General features: G+C 44.2%; 1 protein-coding gene across 1 annotated transcript; it reads right to left on the minus strand.

Annotated features, from left to right (window-relative positions):
* Nucleotides 1–1841: 1841 nt before the first annotated feature.
* LOC141197759 (uncharacterized) lies at nt 1842–25126 on the minus strand. The gene is made up of 7 exons (XM_073662848.1): nt 25031–25126; nt 9260–9408; nt 8951–9130; nt 8728–8851; nt 8546–8643; nt 8257–8347; nt 1842–3604 (listed from the first exon to the last, which is right to left on the minus strand). Exons 2-7 carry the CDS (start codon nt 9335–9337, stop codon nt 2079–2081), a joined length of 2097 nt encoding a protein of 698 aa, XP_073518949.1. The 5' UTR covers nt 9338–9408; nt 25031–25126; the 3' UTR covers nt 1842–2078.

Here is a 25126-nt window from a genome sequence, read left to right on the forward strand (position 1 = left end):
ACTTTAAGACGCACCACCCACTTTCCTCCAAAATTTTAGAGGAAAAAAGTGTGTCTTATAGTCCGAAAAATACGGTATACCTCTGCAGATATTGAAGGAGCCTCTTAATGTGTATTTATGGATATCTTGGCTGATAACTATTTGCCAAAACTACGTTTGGTTTAATTTTTTCCTCCTGTGAGTGGTTGTAGTACCTAGGATCATCAAGGGATAATTAGCGTGATACGACAGAAAGTGGGGGTGCCACAACTTGCGCTCTTTTAGGGTGTAAACCTCAGCGGCAAGGAAGGGTAAATAATGAGGGATAATTAATAGGGAAAGGATTGAGGCTCCATCCCCACCTCGCCTACATGCCTTTAACCCCTGATTTAATTTATATGGCCTAGGAATTACATACATTTTTTTCATTTCTATAGTGCCAATTTGTAAAATTTGATCGGGAACATATGTAGTAGTTCCTTTTTAATAAGGTATAAATAAAGTATATACATTTTAATGGAGATTTTTCTTCGGGAGACAAATTTACATACACACAGCTCTACTACATATGCACATTTACATACATACACAGCTCTGCTACATATGATAATGTCTGTAAAGTGCTGTGGAATATGTTAGCACTATATAAGAATAAAGATTATTATTATTATATGCAAATTTGCATACAAAAACACTGTGTACACATTTCCTCATTTTGCAGTTCCTTCCAGGTCATGTGAATGATTACATGATCAGAAAGGTCCTTGAGCTAGTCAGGTGGAAGGTTTTTTAGCTGCTCACTCAGGACGTGCAGCCTCTGTACAGGTCCTGGTACCTTCCCCTCCTGCTCTGCACAAATCAGTTATATACAGGTGGGGCTGGAGGAGAGAGAGCAGTACTCTCAGTGATCAGGAAGGGCACTGTCTCAGCATTCTCCTCTGTCACGGGATGCTGCCTCCAGTTTATAAGACACACTTACTTATTAAGATATTTTCATGATAAAAATGTATTATAGGCCAAGAAATATGATACGTTCTAACGTGATTTCCCTTTCTCATTTAATAATATGCAAATTGCCTCTTCAGAGAAAGAGAGGACTTGTACTCTATAGCGCCACCTATTGGAAGTAGCAATCCTACAAGTCACAATCAATCCTTTAACGAGTCGTGCAATATGACTTAGGATAAAAGCCAAATCAGAATCTCAATTTGCAGACACGGTGTTTCGGGCTGTTGGCCCTCGTCAGTGCAAAGTATGAGTACTGATTTGGCTAGGTGAGAGGCTCTGGACTGAGGTCTAAGGGGTAGTGTTTCTCCTTATGGAGAGTGACACACCAGCTCTGGCACGTCAAGGTAAGGAGGCTTATTAATAATACAACTGTCTGTTATATCTCTTTGTACAATGTGTCAATACCACATATAGTTTATCTAAGTCTGAGTTATTTTTGATGGTCAACAAAATACAATTTTCCAGTAATTCATTTTTCACACTCTAGGTATGACAATGGCTTCTCTGTGTGGGATTTTTTACTTTTAAAGGGTTGTCCACTACATGGACAACCCCTTCTCAATCCTCATGCTTGGTCCTGTTAAAATAAAAGCACTGATACAAACCTCCCATGGAGGCGTCATTCAAGCGGTGTCAGCACTTGCGCTCCCGAGGCTTATATGTGAGGTTGTTACGTCACGTGAGCTCTTCAGCCAATTAGTGCTGGCGTGATTGTCCCCATCTTCAGACAAATTGAACATCAAGAAGAAGTCAGAGAGCAGCCCTGGCTTCCTGTTGATGTTCAATGCATCCGAAGGCGGGGATACTGAAGCCGTCGCTGATTGGGCACAGGACTCATGTGATGTAACAACCTCACATGAGCCCCGGGAATGTGATTGCCGACACCCCTGGAATGGTGAATGAGTGTTTTTATTTTAACAAGCCAAATATGAGGAATGACAAGGAATTGCCCTAATCGTGGACAACCCCTTTAAGAAAGTACAATTTTCGATTAAAACATTTCAACATTCTGAACATGAAAAAGGCTTCTCCCTTGTGTGCCTTCTATGATGTTTTTTAATAGTTGATTTCCGTGTAAAACATTTCCCCCATTAAAAACATGAAAAAGACTTCTCCCCTGTGTGAACTCTTTGGTGACTAAGAAGAGATGATTTCTTCACAAAATATTTCCCACATTCTGAGCATGAAAAAGGGGTCTCCCCTGTGTGGGTTCTCTGGTGCATAACTAAACTTGATTTATGGTTAAAACATTTCCCACATTCTGAACATGAAAAAGGCTTTTCCCCTGTGTGGATTCTCTGGTGGCTATCAAGATGCGATTTCTGGTTAAAAGATTTCCCACATTCTGAACATGAAAAAGGCTTCTCCCCTGTGTGGGTTCTCTGGTGCTTAATCAAATCTGATTTCTGGATAAAAGATTTCCCACATTCTGAACATGAAAAAGGCTTCTCCCCTGTGTGGATTCTCTTGTGGCTATAAAGATATGATTTGTGGTTAAAATATTTCCCACATTCTGAACATGAAAAAGGCTTCTCCCCTGTGTGCGTTCTCTGGTGCTTAACCAAATCTGATTTATTCCCAAAACATTTCCCACATTCTGAACATGAAAAAGGCTTCTCCCCTGTGTGAGTTCTCTGGTGACCAAGAAGAATTGATTTTTTCCCAAAACATTTTCCACATTTTGAACATGAAAAAGGCTTCTCTCCTGTGTGAGCTCTTTGGTGACTAAGAAGATATGATTTTTTCCCAAAACATTTCCCACATTCTAAACATGAAAAAGGCTTCTCCCCTGTGTGGGTTCTCTGGTGGTTAACAAAATATGATTTATAGTTAAAACATTTCCCACATTCTGAACAGGAAAAAGGCTTCTCCCCTGTGTGACTTCTCTGGTGTATAACAAGATCCCATTTCTGGAAAAAATATTTCCCACATTCTGAACAGGAAAAAGGCTTCTCCCCTGTGTGACTTCTCTGGTGTATAACAAGATTCCATTTCTGCATAAAATATTTCCCACATTCTGAACAGGAAAATTGCTTCTCCCCTGTGTGGGTTCTCTGGTGCTTAACCAAATCTGATTTCTGGTTAAAACATTTCCCACATTCTGAACAGCAAAAAGGCTTCTCCCCTGTGTGAGTTTTCTGGTGCTTAACCAAATTCGATTTTTGTGTAAAACATTTCTCACATTCTGAACAGGAGTATGGCTTCTCACCTGTGTGACTTCTCTGGTGTCTAGCAAGATCTGATTTCTGGTTAAAATATTTCCCACACTTGGAACAAGAAAATCTTTTCTCCACTGTGTGAATTTTTTTATGTTTAAGAAAAGGCTTTTCGAAGTGAAAATTATTTCCAGATTCTGAATGTGAAAATGGTTTCTTTGCTTTAGGAGCAATTTGTTTTTTAATTCTTATTTTTTTACTTTCATTTTCCTTAGCAGTCGGTAATGAATCAGAAGACAGGACCTGTTTCAAAGCATCAGATGACACATCTTTGCTGTGAAGGGATGATGGTATGTCTGGAGTAATGGCATTCACTTTAGTTGTATCCTGTGGGATATCGAGATCATTTGATTTAAAAATGGAAGATGTCAGCTGTCCCTCTGATCTCCTGGTACAGTCATCTGCCAAGAATAAAACCAATTATTTTTGAATAAAATATCCTTGAATTTTATATTGTTCAACATTTCTACTTAAACTGTCTGTAAAAATGGCCAGTTATGTAAAATTATAGAATTATTCACAAAGACAATGACAGTTCACAGTCTAATAGAAAACCTCATAGGATGAACCAGTAGAGCGTGGTGTCCAACTGTTTATTCATTCTGCTTCCCAAATACGGAATAAAAAGCCACCAAACAATGTTATGTAGGTGAAAATTATAGCAATAACAACTTCTACTGATCTCACCAAAAACAAGTCCCCACTCAGGTCCATCATCTGTCAATGGAAAAACAGAGGTTTCCACATTATTAGTGACTAAAAGGCTCTTAAAAAGCAACATGGCTTCCATAAACCAATCCACCAATATCCACTCTCCCAAAGTCAAATCTCCCCCTCACTTCTGAGCCTTGCAGTGTACCCAAACCACATTTAGCATCCATGTATTTGACATTACTATAGTGAGAAGATCCCACTTCATTTACGGTGTGTGTCTCCTGGAGCACAATCTGGGCACTATGTGTTGGGTAATAAAATACTATTTTGCAATTTTCACTCTCCAACATCCACTACGTGCTAATTTCTAGAAAGTGCCTGTGGAGTCAAAATAGTCACTACTCCTAGGGGATTTCTACTGCTCTGGTTTTCTGCCATTTTGTCATATTAGGGCTTCTTCAAAAGGGGTGTCCCATCTCCTTTGTGTCCTGCTCCTGAGACATCTGCTTCTGTCACCAGGCGCTGTCTTATTCATTCTGCAGGTGGTGCTAGTAATGGAGGTGTCGGAGCAAGAAGCTCTAAGCGGCCCAGGCTCTGCACAGCCACTAAGATTAGGGTGCCTGGGACCTATAGTACCATCCAGTCTGGCAGCATGGGTGTGTGTGCTGTCCAGCTTGAGTAATCAGCTTCCTGCTTTAGCCAGCTGGAAAGCACCACACCCTACTAAAGCTGGAAGCATAATGCCGGAAGCTGCCAGATACAGCCTTGTTCTCCTCTGGTTCAGTCCTCTGTGCTCAGCTCCCGGCTTGTGTATTTGTTTCCTGTTGTGACCCCGGCCCACTTACTGACTACTCGTGTCTTCTGATTTTGTATTTTCTCTGCCCTCCTGGTTCTGACTCGGCTACCTGACTATTCTTCTTGCCAAGTCACACCACAGAATAGCAGGTAACACCGTGGCACAAGCTTAGGGGTCTCTGTGTAAGTCCTTGTTCATCACCCTTTAATGTTTAAAGGGTGATGAACAAGAAAATTCCTGAGATCTGGAAAACGGGGTATATAGTGCCAAGCCTGTTCGTAGGAGCCATCTTTTGAGCTGCCAGGTGACCACGAACAGTGCCCCAATACATTGTGTCTGCAAATTATTCCAGCAAGATCTGCATTCAAATAGCTAAATCCTTCCTTTCTTAACCTGCTATGTGCCCAGACAGAAGTGTACAATTGTATATAGGGTATTGTCGGATTCAAGAGAAGTTGAAAAATAATTTGTAAAAGTCCATTTGTTTCCTATTATCCTTTGTGAAGAATTCCAAAGTTATCACCACATAAAGTGGCACACGTCAGATATGAAAATTGAGACCTAATTAGGAACACAAAACTGTGTGCGGGAAGTGGTTAAATCAGAGTATTTTGGGCATTAACTACTGTAGTCAAAAATTGTGGCATTTGGTTTTTATACCTTGAGAAAGGCACCGTTCCGCCTAAACGTGCCAGCTTCCATTTTTTGCCTAGTCAAAAATTGTGAACGTAGACAATAACACATCTACTAAAATGACCAAACTGAACAGTCTCCATCAATAAAAGATGAGTAACTAGTGGTGAAACCTCTCTGGGGTAATTGGAGTATGGGGCTCGGTGGCTCTTGGCAATCTAAACTATCGTAAGGGATAATATTATCTATCAGATGAGGTTCAAGAAGAAATATTAGACATTCAAGGAGAACTTTTTATAATAGTGAAGAGCTGAGATATCTTAAATTTAGATCTAAGGCATTTGGAAGAGGCAATGGAGACCTTTTTTTAAAGACTACCAGGGAGTTACAGTCTCACATAAGTGAGGCCGGCCGATTCCACCACAATCAAACTATTGCACAGAATGAACCTGTAAAAAATAGACATAAAATAAAAAAAAAATTTACATCCCCAACAACAACGTAAGTATGAAGGGAAAACTTCAACACTAAACCGGAGGTGCATTCATTTATGGTGGACCATTGGAGCTACTATAAGTCCTGACCAGAAGAGTAGAGAAAGAATTAGTGCTCCCCATTTCAGGAGGGATTGTGCAGTAATCTGAATTCATTAGGACCGAAAACATAATGGAATTTATGAAGCGGAGTGAATCCATGAAACCAGGACTCGAGCCATGCCAACACATCTCCTGCAGGCGTGAATAAATGTACACTGCTCAAAAAAATAAAGGGAACACTTAAACAACAGAATATAACTCCAAGTAAATCAAAATTCTGTGAAATCAAACTGTCCACTTAGGAAGCAACACTGATTGACAATCAATCTCACATGCTGTTGTGCAAATGGAATAGACAATAGATGGAAATTATTGGCAATTATCAAGACACCCTCAATAAAGGAGTGGTTCTGCAGGTGGGGAGCACAGACCACATCTCAGTACCAATGCTTTCTGGCTGATGTTTTGGTCACTTCTGAATGTTGATCGTGCTTTCACACTTGTGGTAGCATGAGACGGACTCTACAACCCACAGAAGTTGCTCAGGTAGTTCAGTTCATCCAGGATGGCACATCAATGCGAGCTGTGGCAAGAAGGTTTGCAGTGTCTGTCAGCGTAGTGTCCAGTGGCTGGAGGCACTACCAGGAGATAGGTCAGTACACCAGGAGACGTGGAGAGGGCCAACAACCCAGCAGCAGGACCGCTACCTCCGCCTTTGTGCAAGGAGGAACAGGAGGAGCACTGCCAGAGCCATGCAAAATGACCTCCAGCAGGCCACAATGTGCATGTGTTTGCACAAACGGTTAGAAACCGACTCCGTGAGGGTGGTATGAGCGCCCGACGTCCACAGATGGGGGTTGTGCTCACAGCTCAACACCGTGCAGGACGCTTGGCATTTGCCACAGAACACCAGGATTGGCAAAGTCACCACTGGCGCCCTGTGCTCTTCACAGATGAAAGCAGGTTCACACTGAGCACATGTGACAGACGTGACAGAGTCTGGAGACGCCGTGGAGAGCGACATCCTTCAGCATGACCGGTTTGGCAGTGGGTGAGTAATGGTGTGGGGTGGCATTTTTTGGAGTGTGCTCGCCAGAGGTAGCCTGACTGCCATTAGGTACCGAGATGAGATCCTCAGACCCCTTGTGAGACCATATGCTGGAGCGGTTGGCCCTGGGTTCCTCCTAATGCAGGACAATGCCAGACCTCATGTGGCTGGAGTGTGTCAGCAGTTCCTGCAAGACGAAGGCATTGAAGCTATGGACTGACCCGCCCGTTCCCCAGACCTGAATCCGATTGAGCACATCTGGGACATCATGTCTCGCTCCATCCACCAACGTCACGTTGTACCACAGACTGTCCAGGAGTTGGCGGATTCTTTGGTCCAGGTCTTGGAGGAGATCCCACAGGAGACCATCCGCAAGCTCATCAGGAGCATGCCCAGGCATTGTAGGGAGGTCATACAGGCACGTGGAGGCCACACACAATACTGAGCCTCATGACTTGTTTAAGGACATTACATCAAAGTTGGATCAGCCTGTAGTGTTTTTCCACTTTAATTTTGGGGGTGACTCCAAATCCAGGCCTCCATTGGTTAATAAATATGATTTCCATTGATGATTTTTGTGTGATTTTGTTGTCAGCACATTCAACTTTGTACAGAACAAAGTATTCAATGAGAATATTTCATTCATTCAGATCTAGGAGGTGTTATTTGAGTGTTCCCTTTATTTCTTTGAGCAGTGTATATTACAACCATCAACCACGCTCAACTTAGAGATATATCATGGCACAGATGTAATGTAAATTGCATAATTTATCAAATTTCTGTTTGAAGTTAGTTGATTTTAAAAGAAATTGAAAATTTAAGATAAAGGGAAACTCTGTTGTTATTGTACAGAAATTCACACTTGGCCTCACTGCACATTTAATGTTGTCAATTACAAAAAGTGAAGTTTGGCCAGAAAGACTGGACCTGGTCTTGTAGGGACCATATGAGCACATTCAGCAGCACAGAAGAGAGAGAAGGTAGATTCATCCAATAAGATATCAGGGATCTAGGAAGCCAACACCATCATTACCCTCCGCTTACAGGCCCATCATAATATTTTTCTTCAAGTGATTTTCTAACTTGTCAGCACATTCTACGTACGCTGTCATTTGGCTTTGCAGTTTACAGATCTGGACAGGTAAGGGTCAGCGTCTTCTAATTTCAGTTGGAAGGTGTATCCTCCAGGTTGTAAGTTCTAGAGAAAATGGCTTTTAATGCCCAAAGTCATTTGAACAGTTTTTGGTGGAGCAGAATGTTGTGGTCTAGAGGCAAAATGGTGATCACATGTTTGTAATACGGCCGGACTTCACCACCGATAAAGCAGACACAGACAGTGACTGAGAAGACTATGTGACTTCTCTGCATTTAGTGGTTACTACTCACTTTGGTGGTTATCTGTAGGAATCTCCTCTTTACACCACTCATCACCCCTCACATATGTCTCTGTAGTATTAATATGGGTCAGATCTTCACTCTGAAACAAATATTGTAAAAGTCACAGACAGGTGGAGAAGTCACATCTATGATCAGCTCTAATCCTGCCATCTCCACCGTTATCATTACACAAGTATAAAACATATAATACTGGTGGATAAAACAAGACTGAACACAAGACCTTCACAGCCGTCTACACATCATAGGGGAGATCTCATGACACCTTCTCTCCATCTACCTGATGATCCTGAGGAACATTGGGGTCTTCTTGTTTACAGTCTTGTGGAAGAAGAGGATGGGGACATCTCTCTGGTGTTGTCCTCTTACTGGATAGATCTGGAGGAAACACATACAGGGGACTGAATTCATTCTATACATACAGATAATTATAGGCCGTGTGTATTTAGTCCTGTCTATTACCTGGTGATGTGAGGGGCTGGGGAACCTCCATCATGACGTCCTTGTACAGATCTTTGTGTCCTTCTAAATATTCCCACTCCTCCATGGAGAAATAGACAGCGACATCCTGACACCTTATAGGAACCTGACACATACAATGAAACTGTCACACCCCCAATACCGAAATCCCCCAGAACCTTCATAGCATTACTGTATCATGTCCCAGAATTCCCAGCAATGTCACCTCTCCAGTCAGCAGCTCAATCATCTTGTAGGTGAGTTCTAGGATCTTCTGGTTATTGATGTCCTCATGTATCAGGGGGTGAGGTGGAGGCCCCGTGATTAGGCTCAGGGGTCTTCCCCATCCCTCAGACACAGGGTCCTGACAGCGCTCACTAGAGGTCTTCTTCACTACTGTGTAATCCTGGTTATGGAGAGACACATTAATAAATCTCCCTCCAGACATTTCCAGAGTCCTCACCTCCCCAGTTCTGTCCATCTGTTATTCCCATAGATAAGAATGATGTAATGTGAAGTCATCAGAATCTCTCACCTCTCCAGTAAGCCGGAAGAGGATCTCTAGGGTGAGGTGGAATATCCTCTCTGCCATCTTGTCTCTGTCCATATCCATCTTGGATGGGTAAATCAGGAAAATTCTCTTATATAGAAGATCTTCACTGAGGGATCTGATATTGTAGAGATCTGAATGAGAATATGAACAGATGTAACATTATAAAAATCCTGTGTAATAATACAATTACTGGAGACAATAAGGGGAAATATATGAGGAGATTTATTATTTTACAGTATTTAGTTTTCTGCTTTACATCTAGTAATAAAACCTATATATTTTAGGCCACAGACAACAAGCAGGTTCTTCCTCGGAGTCTGCAGCTGAAGACGTTTCTCATAGACTCATCTTCCATAAAGCGAATTCTCTAATCATTTATTGACACTGGAATCAGCATTGGCAATACTGCAGGAGATATTCATTACACGTGACATGAGAAATAACTACTTGATGAAGAGGACGACATCTTCATCTTCTACTATGGCTCGGGAACATATTTGGTCAGAGTCAGTCACTGACTACATCACCCCCGGCGTCTATATAAATGTTTCCTGTCTTCCTCAGACTTTAATCTTCTATCACATGACATCTCAGGTTTAATTAACACACAGAAGTTTGAGGCATTTATAAAAGCTAATTTGTTTGCACAAATACCGAGGACAGAAATTATTTGATAGCAAAGTCTCCTTGTACAGTGTTTTATGGGGTTTATTTCTGGCCTTCAGTTTTCCTATATTACAAGAAAAGACACCAGAAAAAAGGCAGATATTAAAATGTTTCAACAGAAAATTGGCACCAACAATACTTGCAAAAAACAAACAAACCATAAACGATTTTTTTTTTAAATTAACTGTTTTGGGCATCAAAACATAGATGTACACTGCAGGGATGACACAGATGTGGCTGCAACAAAAACCCTGGCAGTTTAACCACTTACTGCTGTCAAATGCAAACATGGCATCTCAGAAGGTTGACAGAGTTCGGCTCAATGCCCCTCCTCCCCCAAGTACTCGATAGTATGGGGCTCCCTAGTTACTACAATATTTAAATGCCTAATAATGGTTTCTGGGCCTGTAATGTACGAAAGTCTATTAGGTCGGGCACTGATTTTGGGGGATTTGGTTGACTATATAATGTATTTGGGGGCCTGAATTTCAGATGCTAATCCGTTTGTTATTCCTGTAGATAATCCTCCACTAGAGGAGTCTTGTGGCGACTCTCATATAGACCACAGGAAAGCTGGAATATTTGTGTGTATGGGGGAGTTGGGAGAGATAGTCATCTGCCAAATGACCGTTCGGCCAATATCTATCATGTGTATAGGGCCGTTAGTATTACACTGACAGTCAGGGATAATACAGTAGTACAGTGCATCACCTGAGCAATCAGAGGCTTGTATGTTGTATGATCGCACTAATAAGAGTTGGTTAACAAAGGTTTAACGTGAATAAAAATATCAGTTTTGGCAACAAGAAATATCCATCACTATTGGCAAAACAGACTCACTACACAATGTTAAGTCACGTCCATAACAACTTTATTATACTCTATTATCCTATACACGGTGACGTAGATCGAAATCACAGGTCCTACAGCAACATCTCTAATTGGGCCCCACCATCCTTAAAAGGAGTGATTATATATATATATAGTACAAACCAAAAGTTTGGACACACCTTCTCATTTAAAGATTTTTCTGTCTTTTCATGACTATGAAAATTGTACATTCACACTGAAGGCATCAAAACTATGAATTAACGCATGTGGAATTATATATTTTACAAAAAAGTGTGAAACAACTGAAAATATGTCTTATATTCTAGGTTCTTCAAAGTAGCCACCTTTTGCTTTGATGACTGCTTTGCACACTCTTGGCATTCTCTTGATGAGCTTCAAGAGGTAATCACCGGAAATGGTCTTCCAACAATCTTGAAGGAGTTCCCAGAGATGCTTAGCACTTGTTGGCCCTTTTGTCTTCACTCTGCGGTCCAGCTCACCCCAAACCATCTCGATTGGGTTCAGGTCTGGTGACTGTGGAGGCCACGTCATCTGGCGTAGCACCCCATCACTCTCCTTCTTGGTCAAATAGTCCTTACACAGCCTGGAGGTGTGTTTGGGGTCATTGTCCTGTTGAAAAATGATGGTCCAACTAAGCGCAAACCGGATGGAAAAGCATGCCGCTGCAAGATGCTGTGGTAGTCATGCTGGTACAGTATGCCTTCAATTTTGAATAAATCATCAACAGTGTCACCAGCAAAGCACTCCCACACCATCACACATCCTCCTCCATGCTTCACGGTGGGAACCAGGCATGTAGAGTCCATCTGTTCACCTTTTCAGCGTCGCACAAAGACACGGTGGTTGGAACCAAAGATCTCAAATTTGGACTCATCAGACCAAAGCACAGATTTCCACTGGTCTAATGTCCATTCCTTGTGTTCTTTAGCCCAAACAAGTCTCTTCTGCTTGTTGCCTGTCCTTAGCAGTGGTTTCCTAGCAGCTATTTTTACTATGAAGACCTGCTGCACAAAGTCTCCTCTTAACAGTTGTTGTAGAGATGTGTCTGCTGCTAGAACTCTGTGTGGCATTGACCTGGTCTCTAATCTGAGCTGCTGTTAACCTGCGATTTCTGAGGCTGGTGACTCGGATAAACTTATCCTCAGAAGCAGAAGTGACTCTTGGTCTTCCTTTCCTGGGGTGGTCCTCATGTGAGCCAGTTTCTTTGTAGCGCTTGATGGTTTTTGCAACTGCACTTGGGGACACATTCAAAGTTTTCCCAATTTTTCGGACTGACTGACCTTCATTTCTTAAAGTAATGATGGCCACTCCTTTTTCTTTACTTAGAATTTGTATTATGGCAAGAAAAAAGCAGCTAACAGTCTATTCAGTAGGACTATCAGCTGTGTATCCACTAGACTTCTGCACAACACAACTGATGGTCCCAACCCCATTTATAAGGCAAGAAATCCCACTTATTAAACCTGACAGGGCACACCTGTGAAGTGAAAAACATTTCCGTTGACTACCTCTTGAAGCTCATCAAGAGAATGCCTAGAGTGTGCAAAGCAGTCATCAAAGCAAAAGGTGGCTACTTTGAAGAACCTAGAATATAAGACATATTTTCAGTTGTTTCACACTTTTTTGTTAAGCATATAATTCCACATATGTTAATTCATAGTTTTGATGCCTTCAGTGTGAATGTACAATTTTCATAGTCATGAAAATACAGAAAAAATCTTTAAATGAGAAGGTGTGTCCAAACTTTTGGTCTGTACAGACCAATTTAAATAAAATAGGGTTCTTAGCAACACTGTTTTTGATCAAAAATAGTATATAAGCTATCCCACCATCGACAAGATGAACCCGTTCGGGACAGTCCTACACTGTCTAACATTAAAAACCTTACCATGTGTCAAAGTTGACCTCTGTGTGAATAAGGGCTGACAAAGGACTGGGTCCCAACCGTGAATATGATGCTCTGCAATATCCTATAATATTTTAGAATGGCCAAGATGGCTATCGCTTTAATCTAAATGCAGACTAGAGATGAGCGTTGTTCTACTCGAACTGTTCGCCAATCTCAAATTCGAGCTGTTTTGGACGGTGTTCGAGCCGTTCGGCGAACACGAACAATTTGAGAAAAATTCGGCTGTTCGAGGTTATGTTCGATAACTGTTCGTGCACCAAAATCATAACTGGATTTTTTCTCAGTAATGATGAAAATTAATGTTAATACGCAGTTTGAGTGTACAGCGGGGTGGGGGGAGGGGCAGGGGATGGATCTCTGCAGGAACAATGAAGATCTCCATTTTTTTTTTCTCTTTCCCGCATTTACAGTGGGGAGGTGCAATCTGTCAGCCTATCAGCAGCGCACACACGGAGCGAAGTGCTTTTTTTCACACAAGCAAGGGCATGTGTCATTGGCAGTGTATGTCACATGTCCTTGCCCTATAAGACCCAGCCATTTTCCCCGTCGCCACCATTTTCTCACTGCTGCAGCTGCGTGTTAGACGGCACCGCTGTTGCTGTGTGCGCTATACCTTGTTAATTTCAAGCCAATTTTCGCACAAATCTACAGATAGCTTGGGAGTAGGGAATAGTTGTGATTGCAGTCCTTTTAAGGACTAGGTTACAGCATTTCCTATGACTTTTATCAGGCAGGTCTGTGCTCTTAAATAGATAGATTGTGGGAGTAAAGACTAATTGTAATTGGAGTCCTTTTCAGGACTAGGTTACATCAGTTCCTATCAGTTTTTGCCAGGCAGGTCTGTGCCAGTGCTGTGCAAGTTTTTTTCACAGCATTTGGCTGAATCTAGCAAAGCTAATCCTTTTTGGCCTATTGCAGAGTGTGTTAGTCAGTGGAGTAGCCTATCTGTGTTGCAAGATATACCACCTGTGTATAGAATACCAATTTTTTTACTGCACCTAGTGAAGTAAAATCTTTTGGGCATAGCATCATTCTATTAGTCCATCTATACTGACCTCCATCAGGTTGCAAATTGAATATATTTTTTTCTGCATCTACCTCTGAAAAAATATTGGGCTTCTAGCTGTGTGTGGGACTTGTTCTATTACTCCATCTATACAGACCTCCGTCAGGTTGCAAACTGAATATATTTTTTTCTGCATCTACCTCTGAAAAAATATTGGGCTTCTAGCTGTGTGTGGGACTTGTTGTATTAGTCCATCTATACTGACCTCCATCAGGTTGCAAATTAAAAATAATTTTTATCTGCATCTACAGTACCTCTGAAAAAATATTTGGGCTTCTAGCTGTGTGTTGGACTTGTTCTATTAGTCCATCTATACAGACCTCCATCAGGTTGCAAATTGAATATAATTTTTATCTGCATCTAGCTCTGAAAAAATATTTGGCCTTCTAGCTGTGTGTGGAACTTTCTCTATTAGTCCATCTATACTGACCTCCATCAGGTTGCAAATTAAAAATAATTTTTATCTGCATCTACCTCTGAAAAAATATTTGGGCTTCTAGCTGTGTGTGGGACTTGTTCTATTAATCCATCTATACAGACCTCCATCAGGTTGCAAACTGAATATATTTTTTTCTGCATCTACCTCTGAAAAAATATGTGGCCTTCTAGCAGTGTGTGGGACTTTCTCTATTAGTCCATCTATACTGACCTCCATCAGGTTGCAAACTGAATATATTTTTTTCTGCATCTACCTCTGAAAAAATATTGGGCTTCTAGCTGTGTGTGGGACTTGTTCTATTAATCCATCTATACAGACCTCCATCAGGTTGCAAACTGAATATATTTTTTTCTGCATCTACCTTTAAAAAAATACGTGGCCTTCTAGCAGTGTGTGGGACTTTCTCTATTAGTCCATCTATACTGACCTCCATCAGGTTGCAAATTCAAAATAATTTTTTGTCTGCATCTAGCTCTGAAAAAATATTGGGCTTCTAGCTGTGTGTGGGACTTGTTGTATTAGTCCATCTATACTGACCTCCATCAGGTTGCAAACTGAATATATTTTTTTCTGCATCTAGCTCTGAAAAAATATTGGGCTTCTAGCTGTGTGTGGGACTTGTTCTATTAATCCATCTATACAGACCTCCATCAGGTTGCAAACTGAATATATTTTTTTCTGCATCTACCTCTGAAAAAATATTGGGCTTCTAGCTGTGTGTGGGACTTGTTCTATTAATCCATCTATACAGACCTCCATCAGGTTGCAAACTGAATATATTTTTTTCTGCATCTACCTCTGAAAAAATATTGGGCTTCTAGCTGTGTGTGGGACTTGTTCTATTAATCCATCTATACAGACCTCCATCAGGTTGCAAACTGAATATATTTTTTTCTGCATCTACCTCTGAAAAAATATTGGGCTTCTAGCTGTGTGTGGGACTTGTTCTATTAATCCATCTATACTGACCTCCATCAGGTTGCAAACTGAATATATTTTTTTCTGCATCTACCTCTGAAAAAATATTGGGCTTCTAGCTGTGTGTGGGACTTGTTGTATTAGTCCATCTATACTGACCTCCATCAGGTTGCAAACTGAATATATTTTTTTCTGCATCTACCTCTGAAAAAATATTGGGCCTTCTAGCAGTGTGTGGGACTTTCTCTGTTAGTCCATCTATACTGACCTCCATCAGGTTGCAAATCCAAAATAATTTTTTGTCTGCATCGAGCTCTGAAAAAATATTGGGCTTCTAGCTGTGTGTGGGACTTGTTGTATTAGTCCATCTATACTGACCTCCATCAGGTTGCAAATTAAAAATAATTTTTATCTGCATCTACAGTACCTCTGAAAAAATATTTGGGCTTCTAGCTGTGTGTGGGACTTGTTCTATTAGTCCATCTATACTGACCTCCATCAGGTTGCAAATTGAATATAATTTTTATCTGCATCTAGCTCTGAAAAAATATTTGGCCTTCTAGCAGTGTGTGGGACTTTCTCTATTAGTCCATCTATACTGCCCTCCATCAGGTTGCAAATTGAATATAATTTTTATCTGCATCTAGCTCTGAAAAAATATTTGGCCTTCTAGCAGTGTGTGGGACTTTCTCTATTAGTCCATCTATACTGACCTCCATCAGGTTGCAAATTAAAAATAATTTTTATCTGCATCTACCTCTGAAAAAATATTTGGGCTTCTAGCAGTGTGTGGGACTCATTGTATTAGGCCATCTATACCAAGCTCCACCAGCTTTGAAATTAATAATAATTTTTAGCTGCATCTAGCCCTGAAAATAATTTTTCCCAATAGTGGTAGCAATAGAAATATGGGGCGCGCGCCTGGCTAACAAAAATATACGCTTCATAACACAAAACACCAGCCTAGCGCACTGCATTAATAAGATGGCATCATCGTCTCTCCCAGTGCTAGGCCTACTACGCAGGCTAGTATTCCTGTGCCTAAAACACAATGTATGGGTCCGCGCTAGCCACTATGCTGAGGGGTATAAAGCTGCTGCTAACGCTTTATAACAATTCAATTGGCAGATTTTCACAGAGCTCTTCCACAACGCCCACCCATCGGGCAACAGTTGCCCACCCTCCCTATGGGATCTAGTGGCGAATAGTTGATGCCATTAATCAGAGCGTCAGTTGCCCCGTCAACGTGGCAAGCATACGGTAAGGCATGGGAAGAGTGGACACGACTAGTAACAGGCAGACGGGTTGACCAATGTGAACAAGCCAGATCACAAATCACCATAGAATTTCTCCACCAGCTAATGATGAGGGGCATATCAGGGGCGTCAGCGCAGCGGTGTCTGACCGGAGTAGCATTTCACTTCCAACTACTGAATTGGGGAGATGTGACAAAGATTCATCATCAGACAATCCATAAAAGGGTGGAAAAGGGGTCAGCCAAGTCAGGAATGTAGACGTCCCGTCCCGTGTCACTAAAACTGATTTCTCACATCTTATCCCTAACACCATTAACATGACACTCACAATTTGAAGCAACACTAATGTCTACTGCATTTGTGATCGCCTTCTTCGGGGCGCTATGTATAAGCGAATTAGTCCCTCAATCCAAAATTACCACCAGTGGACGCTTATTACACCAGGAAGTAGTCATAGCCAATAATGCAATACGTTTACGCAGACACCAATCGAAAACGGTTCCAGCGGGCAGGGGTACTTGGGTACTTCTACAACCCACAAACGGTACACTGAGTCGGGTAACAATAGTAAAAACATATCTAAGCATCAGATCACAAAGTAATTTCTTCGTATCACACATTGATGGAACGCCATTATCAAGATACCTGTTCCAAGCTATATTTAATAAATGCATAACATCGGCAGGGAACCACCCCAAAGATTACGGGACACACTCATTCCGCATAGGTGCGGCCACGGAAGCAGCAAGAGCAGGACTGTCAGAAACGGAAGTTCAGAGGATAGGGAGATGGCGATCCACGTGTTTGGCGAGATACATAAGACCGGACTTGTTATCCTAACGTGGTTTGTTTCTTTTACAGGTGACGCTAAGCCAACAGTGTGAGTGATCGGCCACTCGTATATATATTGGGCACAAAAAAGGGCGAAAGTCCGCCCAGGCAGGAGGAAATTAGAGTTTCATAACACATATTTCAACTGGAGAGGTATTAGAGGCCTGCTATGGCCACAGGTACTAATGGAGGTAATCAAGGTAGGGAGAGAGGCAAGAGGTCCGGTCATCTTAGTTATACAGGCCGGGGGAAACAACCTAGGTCATCACAAGAGCGCATAACTAATGGCAATAATGAAACTAGACACTGAGCGCTTCAGAGAATTTTTCACAAAATTAGCTATAGTATGGTCAGAGATTGTGCCGATAGCGGTATGGCAAGGTGCGCGAGACATCACGGCCATCGAATGGACAAGGCGGGTAATAAATATTCGGATGGCAAAATTTAGAAGAGACAGAGGCGGTGTAGTGATACGACACCGACAACTGGAAGGAGATAAAGCAGGCCTCATACGGCCCGACGGTGTTCACTTAATAGATATTGGACTGGACATATTCCTGTCAGGACTCCAGGACGGAGTGGAACAAGCGTTAAGAGTGATGGGTGGGGGTCAGAGTCCTGCATACGAGTACGCTGGATCCTCCGTGGCCTGGAAATAGAAAGGACATGTTGGAGAGTTACACTTGTTGGCCAACTTGCCGGAGTGGGGACCCAGGGCATACTGCAACAAGCTGAATTATTTTAGAAATAAAATGCCTTTCTAATGGAATGAGTATAAAGAGTTAATAAAGCTGTGACCGATCCTCACCCATCCAGTTGTAAGAGTTACATTATTGGGTTGTCCATGAAAGGGGGGCGGTAGGGGGGCTGAGCATCTGGGTTTGGTTGGGGGTCCCCACAGTCTGCCTAGGCTAGATTAATTTAAAAATTCTTATTAGATACACAGGCGGTGCAGCTTGCTTCGCAGCTGGGCTACTACGCCCAAAGTATTGCCTAGGCTAGATGCAGTTAAAAATTCTACGCTGACTAGCAGACACTGAAGATTTGGAGCAGACCTCTGAGTAAACAGCTCTTCAGACTCAACCATCTGTGTTACCCCAAGCCATAGTGTATGTAGTTTCTTACAGTTAAAAGGGGGGGTGCGACCCAACCCACCTGGAATTGACGATGCCAACGTCACGTAAGACACAGCAAGGGGACTCCCAAAATTGTGGCACAGACACCACTTAACCCTAGAACGCATACCTGTGGCCTTGCAGGCCCGCCCAGTTAATTGTTTTCTATTTTCTGCAAGATTGCTTTAGTTAGAATTTTGAAACTCTAGGTATTCTTCATGTATATAGTTGTTTGTCATTTGAGTTTGAGTTATTCCATGTTATTTGCACACGGGCCTAAAGGGCCCCAGGTATGTGAAAGTGTAGATTTTTATGGTCATGCGTTCTAGGGTTAAGTGGCATCAATTGCCCCACTGTTGCTTAAAACGGTTGGTGAGGTGATTTTACCAAATCCCCAAGCTTTTAGTCTCCCAAGGATGACACAGGGGTAGAAATGTCCTTGCGAATCCATGATTTGATCATCTTTATGAACGTGAGTCTGTCTACATTCTCAGTGGACAGCCGCGTGCGCTTATCTGTCAGCACACCACCAGCAGCGCTGAACACACGTTCAGAGAGAACGCTGGCTGCATGGCATGACAAGATCTCCAAGGCGTGAGTGGCGAGCTCCGGCGATTTTTCAAGATTGGAATACCAAAATGAGCAAGGGTCCAGTGACACAGTCATGGCTTCGATGTTCACTTGGAGATTCTCCTGTACCATCCTCTCTAGGCATTGACTATGTGTCAGACTTCTTGTCTCCTGTGGCCTTGCAAAGGATGGTCTAAAAAAGTGGTGAAACGATTCCACAAAATTGCTGTTACCAGCAGATACTGTGTTACTGTTACTGTTTGAGTGATGAAGACTCGACAGTCCCACCGTTGGCAAGTTAGAACTGTGAGATTCACTACGTGCACCACTGGTGTTTTGTGGAAAAGCACATGTAAGATTCTGCAACAGATACTCCTGCATTCGTCAATACCTTTTTATGGCAGGAATTATTTCGGCAAATATACTTTTGTACCGGGGATCTAAGAGTGTGGCAACCCAGTAGTCGGGATTACTTCGAATTCTGACAATCCGGGGGTCATGTTGCAGGTAGTGCAGCAAGAAGGCACTCATGTGTCTTGCGCATCCAGAAGGACCAAGTCCTTGTTGTGTTGGTAGCGAGGTAAGAATCATGCGTCCTTCCTCTGCCCTCTCCCTCCAACCTCGCACAACAGAAATGTGATCAAGGTCTCCCTCATCTGATGAGTCTTCCATGCCCATTGCCAGTTCGTCCTCCACTTCTTCCTCGGCTCCTGCACCTTCCTCAACAGTTTGGCTGCTACCATGCGCCCTGGTTAATCCCTCTCCCCCACCCTCCCATGCCTGCCGCCTTGGTGCTGCCAACCGTCTGGACCTTGGAGATGTTATCCCTTCCGCATACGACTCCTCCTCTACTTCCTCCACCTCCTCTTGTCCCACCACCTGACTCCGAATTCTGTTTAACATGTGCTCCAGCATGTAAATCACCGTAATAGTCATGCTGATAATGGCATCGTCAGCACTAAACATCTTCGTCGCCATTTCAAGACTGTGCAGAAGGGTGCATAGGTCCCTGATCTGAGACCACTCCTCCAGCGTGATTTGCCCCACCTCTGGATCTCGTTGGCCCAGGCTATACGTCAGAACGTATTGCACCAGGGCTTGTCGGTGCTGCCACAGTCGCTGCAACATGTGCAGAGTTGAATTCCACCGTGTCGGCACATCGCATTTCAGCCGGTGAACTGGCAGGCCCAACGACTTCTGTAGAGATGTAAGTCGTTGAACTGCGGGATGCGAACGGCGGAAGTGAGCACACAGCGACCGTGCACTCTGCAGAAGGCCATCTAGTCCGGGATAGTGGGCTAAAAATTGCTGGACAACCAGGTTCAACACGTGAGCCATACAAGGCACGTGTGTGACATTGCCCCGGTGAAGTGCCGCATCCAGGTTTGCAGCATTGTCGCACATGGCCTTCCCTGGTTGCAGGTCCAGTGGAGACAACCTTTCATGAAACTGGGTCTCCAGAGCTGACCAAAACTCCTCAGCTGTGTGACTCACATTTCCCAGACATTTCAAAGTAAACACTGATGCGTTGAGCCCTGCTGCCAGCATAGTAAGGAGGTGTGCAGGATTCCTTCTGCGCAGTTAGAAAGCAGGTGGCATTACCAGACAGGCTTTGGGTGCAGGTGGAGGACCGAGAGGAGGTTGAGGAGGCAGAAGCAGTGGAGGAAGTTTGAGATAAAGAGGATTAACACACAACTCGTGGGGACGGTAAGACTTGGACAGCAGCCCCTTGTCCTGCTGTCACCATAGTTACCCAGTGCCCAGTCAGCGACATGTAACGCCCCTGTCCATGCCTTCTCGTCCAAGTGTCTGTGGTGAAGTGTACCCTGTCACACACAGAGTTTCTCAAAGAAGCGGTGATGTTGTGTGCGACATGCTAGTGGAGCGCAGGCACACCTTTCTTTGAGCAGTAGTGCCGACTGGGCATCTGGTACTGGGGCACTGTGACGGACATAAGGTCTTGAAAATCCTCTGTGTCCTCCAGGTGGAAAGGCAGCATTTCTGTAGCCAACAGCTTGCAGATGGTGAAATTCAACCTCTTAGCTTTCTCATGGCTAGGAGGAAATGGTCTTTTACTTTTCCACATCTGAGGGACCGAGGGCTGGCTGTTGTGCTTAGACGGTGTTGAGTAGGGTGTCCCCGGCAACTGCCGGTCTGTGAGGAAGATGCAGGCGGACATGTTAGGTTGCCTTGATCCAAAGGTGGCGCTCTCGATGTCGGAGAGCGCTCAACACTAGCAGGTGTTTCCACTTCCCAATGAACTGACGACCTGCCAATCACACTGGCTGTTGCGGGTAAAGAGGTGGCAGGTCTGCGTCCAAAAACATGTGTGACTGCTGTCCCCCCAGTCACAGAGGATGAAGAGGCTGCGGATGCACAAGATGGGGCAGACGGTGGTTGGCCCAGCCGGCTAGGCCGCATTGTAGCACAGTGAGCTTCCCACTGCAACTTATGCTTCATATCCATGTGACGGTACATGCATGAAGTACTCAAACTATGTATTTTTTGGCCTCTACTTAGCTTTTGCTGACAAATATTACAGATAACACGAGTTGGGTCATCCTTATCGATCTGAATAAATGCCCAGGCTATGCAAGGCTTAGAGCCCATGTGACCCGAAGAGCCACTACGACTTGTGGTCAGAGGCAGAGTTGTGGTTGAGGATGCAGTTGTTGACGTGCTTCCAGTACTCCGTCTCTGTTCAGGAAGGCGCAACCTAACCTCGTCGTCAATAGCATCTGTGATGCCCCGCTGCGCTTGGTATCACAGATCCTACAAGAGTGCATTGATGGAATCCTCCACAAGAGGCCCCCATAAACATTCACACATCTCCACCTTCCACCTCAGACCAGCAGAGGGAGCCCGTTAGGGATATAAATAGGGAAGGTGGAGCTAGGCAGTTCAGTTCCTCTGAAGAGTTCCTGCAGTAGAGAAGCCTAAGAGAGGTCAGTCTGCAGTGGAGCTCAGTCTAGTCTAGAGAACGCAGTTAATAGTTCAGCAGTGGAGCACGAGGCTCCTGCTTGCTAGATTCAGGGAGCCCAGATAGAGCTTAAGGTGTGCCGGTGCCGTAAGATCAGTGAAGCGCGGCAAGCTGCCGTTAGTGTGTATAGCCTAGTGAGGGCCCGAGTAGGCCGAAGGCGAGTGGCGAGTTAGTACATAAGGGGCAGAGGAGCTTAACCAGCTCACCCCTAAGCATTTACCGGACACAGGATCCGAGCTTACCGGTATCTCTATGACCCAGTAAGGCATAACCGGAATCCCTGGAGAACTACAAGTCCCAGGATCGCTAAGGTGCTGATATGTAACAGAGCCAGGAGACGCTTAGGCCCCGCATACTGGGAGCGTGAACTCCAAGAGAAGGCCCTACCACAAGGTTAGCCAGCGCAGGACAGAGACAAAGTTAGGCCTAGCTCCAGGCAGGTCAGAAACTTACTACGCAGAGGCAAGAAACAGGAGGCCCTACACCCGCTCATTGGGGAGGATCCTGATATGCACCCTTCACCCTACAGTGCTGCGGGATGTGCCTGAATTTCCACCAGTAAAAGGTACTGAAGTGACTACCGTGTCCGTTCCCGTTCTTGCTCTGACCCTGCTGGGTCTCGCCTGTCCTGCATTCCCCCTGCATACGCTGCCCTGAGACCTAGCTCCACCTGTGGGGAGCTATACCATCGAGCTGCCTTATCACCGGCCTCAGTGGACTGCTGCAGCGCTGGTGCTTGTCACCAGATACCACAGGTGGCGTCATGAACTCTTATAAAATTAACAATTATCCACCCTTTTAAAGAGAGACCCCAGGGTACGGGCCAGGGAGCCGACCACCGCGACATCCCCAAGGCCAGGCAAATGCCCGGGTACCGAGTCATCCCCATCCCCAGGGCTAGTCACATCCTCCTCCACCTCCTCTGCTGACCTCATCGACTGTCTGACTGTGGGTTGACAGTAAGTGGGATCTCCAACCTCGTCATCATCACCCTGTGTTTTATCACACCCGTCGCCCTCAGAGCCAACCTCTTCCTGCCCTGACCGAAAAGTCAAGTTGTCGCTCCAATCAGGTATTTGAGTCTCATCATCGTCTTCATCATTGTCTCCACCAACAGGAGTTACAGTTTGGGAACAAGGGTCTACATTATGCTCAGAACCTTCTTCATCTGGTCCTGGATCCAACTTATAAAGATTCTGGGCATCGGATCAGATCATTTCCTCATCTGGATTAACAGAAGCTCTGGAGCAGACCTCCGTTTCCCAGGCTATAGTATGAGTAAACAGCTGGGTAGACTCAGCCATCTGTGTTACCCCATACTCAGACGGGCAGCTGGAGACTTGGGAGCTGTGAGGAAGCAAGTGCGATTGGGGTGACACCTCTGAGGACTGGAGTATTTGTGATGTTGAAATTGAGGTGATGGAGAGCCCACTTGAAGGAGCACTTGATATCCGTTGAAGCACCTGCTGTTTTTGTGCCTCATCTAGAATTTGTAGCGATGGGCGTGTCCGTAAGAATGGGATCGTATCACATTGTCCACGAAAAGAAGTCGACATCTTAGTTTGGCTGGAAGATGGTCTTTCTTCTGCAGATGTTACTCCCCCCCCCCACCGTGGGGGGCCTCGACCCACCGGCGGACAGGCACCAGTATTGGGATAGGGGGGCTGGCCGTCAGGGTCCACCGCGACTCTGGCACAAACCCGGCGACACAGAGGTGGCACAGGCAGGAACGGACTGGCCGTGTCGGCTTCTCACTTTTTGGATTTTAGAAGGGCATGACATGCCTATATCTGTGTCTCCCCCTCCTTTTACTCCTCCACCTCTTTTCTTTTCGCATGACTATATGTACTTGTCACTTTTCCATGTGTTAGTTGTGTCTTCTGAGCAGTTTGTCAGCTTTTGGACACCTTTGAAGGTGTTTTCTATGTGTTTCTATGTGTTTTTGTTTGCCTGCCATTGGTTTTAACGGTGTTCGAAGGTGTTCGACGAACAGTTCGACGAACAGTTCGGCGAACACACGGGTGTTCGACGAACCGAACTCGAACACTACGGGGGTGGCTCAACACTAATGCAGACCAATTCCAGCACTACTAGGCCAACCAATAAAAAAATATCAGCTATGGACTTCTACACCTACCATATGATGATCAGACAAGGTTCAAACCACATTTTACCATGTAGGCAACTTTTTCATCAATTTATAGTAGATATGTATGCTAAGGTGGAAAGCGAGCGTCCTCTGTACATACGACTGAACCAACAAAAACTTTGAGAGGATGAAAACATTCATTTAAGAGATGCTGTTCCTAATTATGGCAACATGGTCAGCTCTATGTTGCTTGTTCTGGGCGGGAGTGGGGGGGGATAACCCAAAAAATCTTCTCATATATGCACATGAAGGTAAACCGAAAAACGCTTTACCAGAAAGCGATACAATAGATGGCTGTGCATTAGTAAATCAGTCTAAGGCCGCGGCCCCACTATCAGTATTTGGCCAGTATTTTTTCTCAGGAGTGGGAGCCAAAACCAGGAGTGGGTGATAAATGCAGAATTGGTGACTTGTTTCTATTATACCTTTTCTCTGTTTGTTCCTCACCTGGTTTTGGCTCCCACTCCTGAGAAAAAATACTGAACGAATTACCGTGGCCTTACTCCTCTGTCCATTACCCAGTGATCGGTTACACTGGGAGGAGTGGGTGAAGGGTTGCACTATGCTGCCCCCTCTTAATATTTTCCATGAAGTCCCCATGAAACGTTGCCTGTGCCGACAGCTGATGGATCTCGCGTCACAGATCTGACAGGATCATCTGGATTGTTCCATAGGACTTACAGGAGGAACCGGTCCAGAAAGCAGAAGATCCAGCAAAGTATCGGCCATATAATGCTGCAAATCCCCCGAATATCATCACTACTATCTACATTACTGTGCTGGAGCTAGGAGAGGAATAATGGCGTTGTGTGAGGACTTCTCTGGGCTTCTGTCCTTCATCCTGCAGTCGTCTGAATGGATCTAATGTGGACGGGAACCAGCTAAGCCGCATTCTGTCCACAGATGTTACCTCACTGTTCACACCACACAGAGACCACAAAAGAGTCTCCGTGCTGAAGGGGTTAATGCCCCCTGCACCCAGTAATGGGGGTCTCCACATACCTCCACCTGCAGAGCCGCCACCACATATATGGTAGAGACTAAATCCAAGTCGGGCACCTCACTGCAATAAAGGACCTCTCCTGACGTCATGCCCAT

This window comes from Phyllobates terribilis, unplaced genomic scaffold (assembly GCF_046119375.1).
Source record: "Phyllobates terribilis strain yellow unplaced genomic scaffold, ASM4611937v1 Scaffold_86__1_contigs__length_6382490, whole genome shotgun sequence".
Taxonomy (NCBI): Eukaryota; Metazoa; Chordata; class Amphibia; order Anura; family Dendrobatidae; genus Phyllobates; species Phyllobates terribilis.

Excerpts from the sequence above, each read along its gene's own strand:
- LOC141197759 (XM_073662848.1), bottom strand. The coding sequence starts at position 9,337 with ATGGATATGGACAGAGACAAGATGGCAGAGAGGATATTCCACCTCACC. Across the intron at positions 8,348-8,545 it reads ATGTTCCTCAGGATCATCAG|AGTGAAGATCTGACCCATAT; the intron begins GTAGATGGAGAG and ends TATTTGTTTCAG. Across the intron at positions 3,605-8,256 it reads TCCTACAGATAACCACCAAA|ATGACTGTACCAGGAGATCA; the intron begins GTGAGTAGTAAC and ends TATTCTTGGCAG.